At 44.6% G+C, this 4,974-nt stretch overlaps 1 protein-coding gene across 1 annotated transcript in view; it reads right to left on the bottom strand.

Annotated features, from left to right (window-relative positions):
- LAMB4 (laminin subunit beta 4) overlaps positions 1-4,974 on the bottom strand; it is an 88,410-nt gene that overhangs the window by 57,220 nt on the left and 26,216 nt on the right. Inside the window, exons 11-12 of the mRNA XM_023751015.1 lie at positions 2,773-2,882; positions 357-434 (exon numbers count right to left, since the gene is read on the bottom strand). Of these exons, the coding sequence (XP_023606783.1) occupies positions 357-434; positions 2,773-2,882 (188 nt within the window). The remainder of the gene's footprint in view (positions 1-356; positions 435-2,772; positions 2,883-4,974) is intronic.

Genomic DNA, 4,974 nt, shown 5'->3' with positions numbered 1-4,974 from the left:
AAATCAGGAAAAGGCGAGCTTAGTATCTTTCTACAAGGCCGTCAAAGTTAAGTTTTTTAGGCAGGTCCAGATTCACAAATATACCAGACAATACAAGCCCTATCTTCTCTCGAGAGCACCCGGGCAGGTAGGACTGTCATCTCAACCCTTAAAAATAATTCAAGTAAAAATAAGTCAACTGGGCTCTGGTTCATGTCTCGGAGATCATCGCTTTTTCAATGCCCTTTGCTTGTCATGAAATAAACTCCTTCACCTTTGACGATGAGCATATCAGAAAAAAATGTGCTTTTCTGTGATTTTTTTTTGAGTGAGGAATATTGTCACCAAGTGTTGTCATTCGTTTTCCCAACTTACACATTAGAATAAGCGCCTCCAATATCACAGTCACAGGGAGAACACCCATGGAGATGACTTCCCAGTCCCCAGGATCCGACCTACAAAGAGAAAGTGCTCAGTTGATTCCGGTGTGGAGATATTTGCTGCTTTGGCCTATAATATTGAATGCACCACAGTTCAATTGATGCCTGTCAAATGGCCACACAGCCTGAACAATCACATGGGAGCCCTTTTTGCCTGTGCACTTGGTAATGACCTTCAAGGACACAGAGCTCCCATTCTAAGGACTTGAAATGCAGGGGACAGGCGAGATGTCTGTGTATTGGCTCAAGTGGAAATGCAATGGAAACCACACAGTTCCTCTGACAGAACCAATTTAGCCTCAAGCTGGGTTAAGGCCAGTCAAGAGAAGTCCTTCAACTAGCCTGTTTGCAACTGCTTTTATAAAACCAACAGATGCCCTTACTGCAAAATCCCTAGGGATTTTCACTTACACAATACTGAAACATTTTGGGATAAAAGAATCAATCAAACTGATTTTGAACTCTTATATGAATATCATAGTTTAGTAGAATCACTTGTTTATAAATAAAGTAGTTTTGGCATAATCTCTCTCCCTGAGAGAGTCAGCTCTGTTATTTAAGACTTTTCATCATTGCAACATCTTGACCTTTAGTCAGTATAAACAACTGGTGAAAAACCAACAACTATTTCTTAAATCTGGTAAGATTTACTATAGAATGCTCAGAAAAATACTTTCCCCTCAAATCTCCATTTAGCATGCTCAGATAAAATTAAGCTCTTACTAGGCATGGAACTATTGTTTGAAATGGGTTTATTAAATACCCACACTTTTTTTTTATCTTGGTAAAATTTTATGGCCAATTTTACTCAAAAATATTTATTTTAAACATTCAAAGTTATCATTTGTTACAAAATGCAGCAAAGGACTTTTGATAAGTTTCCCCAGACCAAATGTCCGTTTAGGTGCAAGCAATGTGAAAGGGACTGCTTCACTCAGGATGTGGTTGTGAAACCCCCTCCGGGCAGGGTATGCTGTCCTGTGGCCGCCTCCGCAGGTCCAGGGCACCATGGGACAGATGTGGATGGGGGGCACCTGGCAGATGCATGGGCTCAGTCACAGTGGACAAGTGCCCACTGCTCCGTTGCTTTCCTTCTGCAAATACAATCGGGTTCATTGCAAACTGGCTGTTAACCTGCCCATCAAGAACGTCAACCTGAGTCTAAGGTTTATGGGAAGGACCCGACGTGGTGTCTTCATGGATCCTGGTAGACAGCTCTGCATGCTTCTTCGTGCTGTCCACACGTGGTCACCGCGCTTGGCGTGGCTCACGTGGCTGAGTAAAGCTTGGAGATGACGTGCCCGTCTCATGTACAGTGCCTTCTGCATCCCTACTTCCATGCTTTCTTTCCCCGCCTCCTCTGCTCCATCCTCATATGTTTTCAGTAAAATTACTTAACATGTTAGCACAAAACTATGTCCTAATAGGCATATGTTTCATATTTATCAGCTACATTTCTTCAGACACGTCAAGGTCACTGTTCCTTTTCTAGGTTAAGTTTTTGTTTTTTCTTTCTCTAAAATGTCAGGATGGGCTGCCAAGATCAGAGAACAAAGAAACGAGTGGGGTTTGAACTCCCTAATTGCATAACACGTTGCTTATGGAGTAAAAATGTCTTATTTGACTAATTTTAGACATACATGCTCATATGGTTAGTGGAGTCTGTGAAAAAAACACACCAAGAGTTTATTTCCCACAGGAATCTACAATACATTTAAATCCAAGTTGTTGTTTTTTTTCTGGTCTGGTTTTTTTAATGAGCTCATCCAAAGTATTTTTAGGCAAGGAGTGGCAGGGTAGTAAAGCGACTGGGGACAGAAGACAGAAGAGGAGGCCCAACGGTCTGGTGAGCCTGAAGGAGGGGACAGATAAACGCTCGAATAGTCTATTGCTTGGCACTTTTAGGTGAACAAAGGATAAAGCTATATTCCTTCTGCTGTACTAATCGTAATCATTTTGTAAAGGATATAAATGTCTAATCACTATTTTGTGTATACCTGAAACTAATGTCAAGTATAATTAACAATAAAATTTTAAAAGCCAGGAACATCTGTGAAGCTCAATAAAGCAAAACGCAATAAAAATGAAACAAACAAAAATGAAAACAAAATATTGACATGGTGCCTGGGTCTGTTCAGTTCTATCTGGTAAATGTTGGCGTGCTGGTGAATGTTTAACAACCAGCTCTCTGCGGGAGGGTGGGGGCCGATTCCTAGTGTTTGCTGATTTCTGAAGTGTAAACACAGAAATACAATAGGACAAGGAAAGCAATGAACAAGACCGAGTCTCTCCTCGGCAATGGCATAGAAATCTGCATCCCGACCTACAAGGAAAATCGTAGGCAAATACATACAGCGCACTCCTCACAGCGTGGGCCGGTGGCAAAGGGCCGGCACAGGCACTGGCCTGTGTCCACATCACAGGTCGAGAGCGGCAGACTCCCCAAAGGGTTGCAGTTGCAGGCTGAAAGCACAGGTACACAATCACTCACTTCTATTTCCCCACGTTTGTCAATGTCCTTAGTAGCCCACACTGAGCAAAACATGTGCCACAAGAGCACAGAGCAGCCAGACCTGCCAAGTTCATTGTCTGCCTGGCTGCATGATGACGGTCTGGCACACAACCCTGCACAGGAAATCCAGTGCCAGACACTCCCAGAGCCCTCGTAGACCTACTGGATGGCCGTTAGGAGGAGACAAGAAAGTGGAGGAAGTCATGCAAGCTGAGTGCCTGGCACTGTTATCCTGAGTGATGCTGGCTGGGTGGTGGATTCGGCGCAAGGGTATCTGAGTGTCACAGTAATTACCGACGGCTCCCTCTCTGGCAGATGCACCTATTGTTTCTCTATCTCTTTCCTCCCTCTCTTACTGCCTTGTTACATTTCATTCTCCTCTCCCCTTTCTCTTCCGCACATAGACATTTCTGAGTCCTGCTTATATTATGAAGACTAAGAAATTATGCTACCAGAACAAGATATGTATCTTTCCCATGCAGGAAAAAACAGTGTTCATGGGAAAACCCAAGGTTCATCAACTGATGAATGGATAAATGAAGCGTGATATATTCATACAATGGAATATTATCCAGCAATAAAAAGAAGTGAAGTACTGATTCATGCTATAACATGGATGAGCTTTATAAACCCTGCTAAGTGAAAGAAGCCAGTCCTAAAAGACCACAAATTATAGGATTCCAGTTTATGGAATGTTCACAATAGACAAATAAGTAGAAACAGAAAGTTGATTAGTGTTACTGAGGGCTGGGGGAATGGGCTAATAGGGAGGTAGTAGATAAAGAGTATGGGTTGTTTGTATTTTTTTTGTAGCAGAATACATTTAACATAAAATTTACCGTCTTGCCCTAGTCCCATGGTCGGCATACCGCGGCTTGCGAGCCACATGTGGCTCTTTGGCCCCTTGCGTGTAGTCTTCCACAAAATACCATGTGCGGGCGTGCACGTACAGTGCGATTGAAACTTCGTAGCCCATGCGCAGAAGTCGGTATTTTGTGGAAGAGCTGGTATTTTGTGGAAGAGCCATAATCAAGGGGCCAAAGAGCTGCATGTGGCTCGTGAGCCGTGGTTTGCTGAGCTGCAGTTTGCCGACCACTGCCCTAGTTGGTTTGACTCAATGGATAGAGCGTCAGCCTGTGGACTGAAGGGTCCTGGGTTTGATTCCGGTCAAGGGCACATGCCCAGGTTGCAGGTTGCAGGCTTGATCCCCAGTAGGGGGCATGCAGAAGAGAGCCAATCAATGATTCGCTCTCATCATTGATGTTTCTATCTCTCTCTCCCTCCCTCACCCTTCCTCTCTGAAATCAATAAAAAATTTTTAAAAATTACCATCTTCGCCATTTAAGTAGATAAAAAATGTGGGTTTTCTTTTCTTTTTTTGTGTGCTAGAATACATTTAACATACAATTGACCATCTTTACCATTTTACAGTTCAGTAGGGTTAGTACATTCATATTGCTGTGCAAACCAATCTCCAGAACTCTTCATCTTGCAAAACTGAAGCTCTCTACCCATTAAACACCATCTCTCCCCATTTCTCCCTTCCCCCCAGAAACTTGGCAGTCATCTTATCTAATAAAAGAGAAACATGCAAATTGACCGCACCTCTGCTACACTCACAAGCCACGCCCACAAGCTGATCAGAGCGACTATATGCAAATTAACCCAACCAAGATGGTGGCCGGCAGCCACAGAGCTGGAGTAAGCAGGAGGCTTGGTTGCCCCGGCGATGGAGGAAGCCAAGCTTCCCGCCTGCCCTGGCTGGCTGTGGGCTCTGCTCAAGGCAACAAAGTTTCAATTATAGAAGATAACTAAATCGAAGATACCTGCTTCCAGCCAGCCTCCACTGGGAACTTGGGTGGCTGGGGGCTGTGGCCAGCCTGCAAACAGCCATCAGCCACTCACCCAGGCTGGCCAGGCACCCCAGCAGGACCCCCCTCCCTGAAGAGGTTGGCCAGCCTGAAAATGGCCCTCAGCCCCTCACCCAGGCTGGCCAGGCAACCCCAGTGGGACCCCCACCCTGATCAGGGATACCCTTCAGGG

Source organism: Myotis lucifugus, unplaced genomic scaffold, assembly GCF_000147115.1.
Source record: "Myotis lucifugus unplaced genomic scaffold, Myoluc2.0 scaffold_18, whole genome shotgun sequence".
In the NCBI taxonomy this organism is placed as follows: Eukaryota; Metazoa; Chordata; class Mammalia; order Chiroptera; family Vespertilionidae; genus Myotis; species Myotis lucifugus.
Note: the sequence above shows the minus strand (reverse complement) of the source record. Positions and strands in the feature narration are given on the sequence as shown.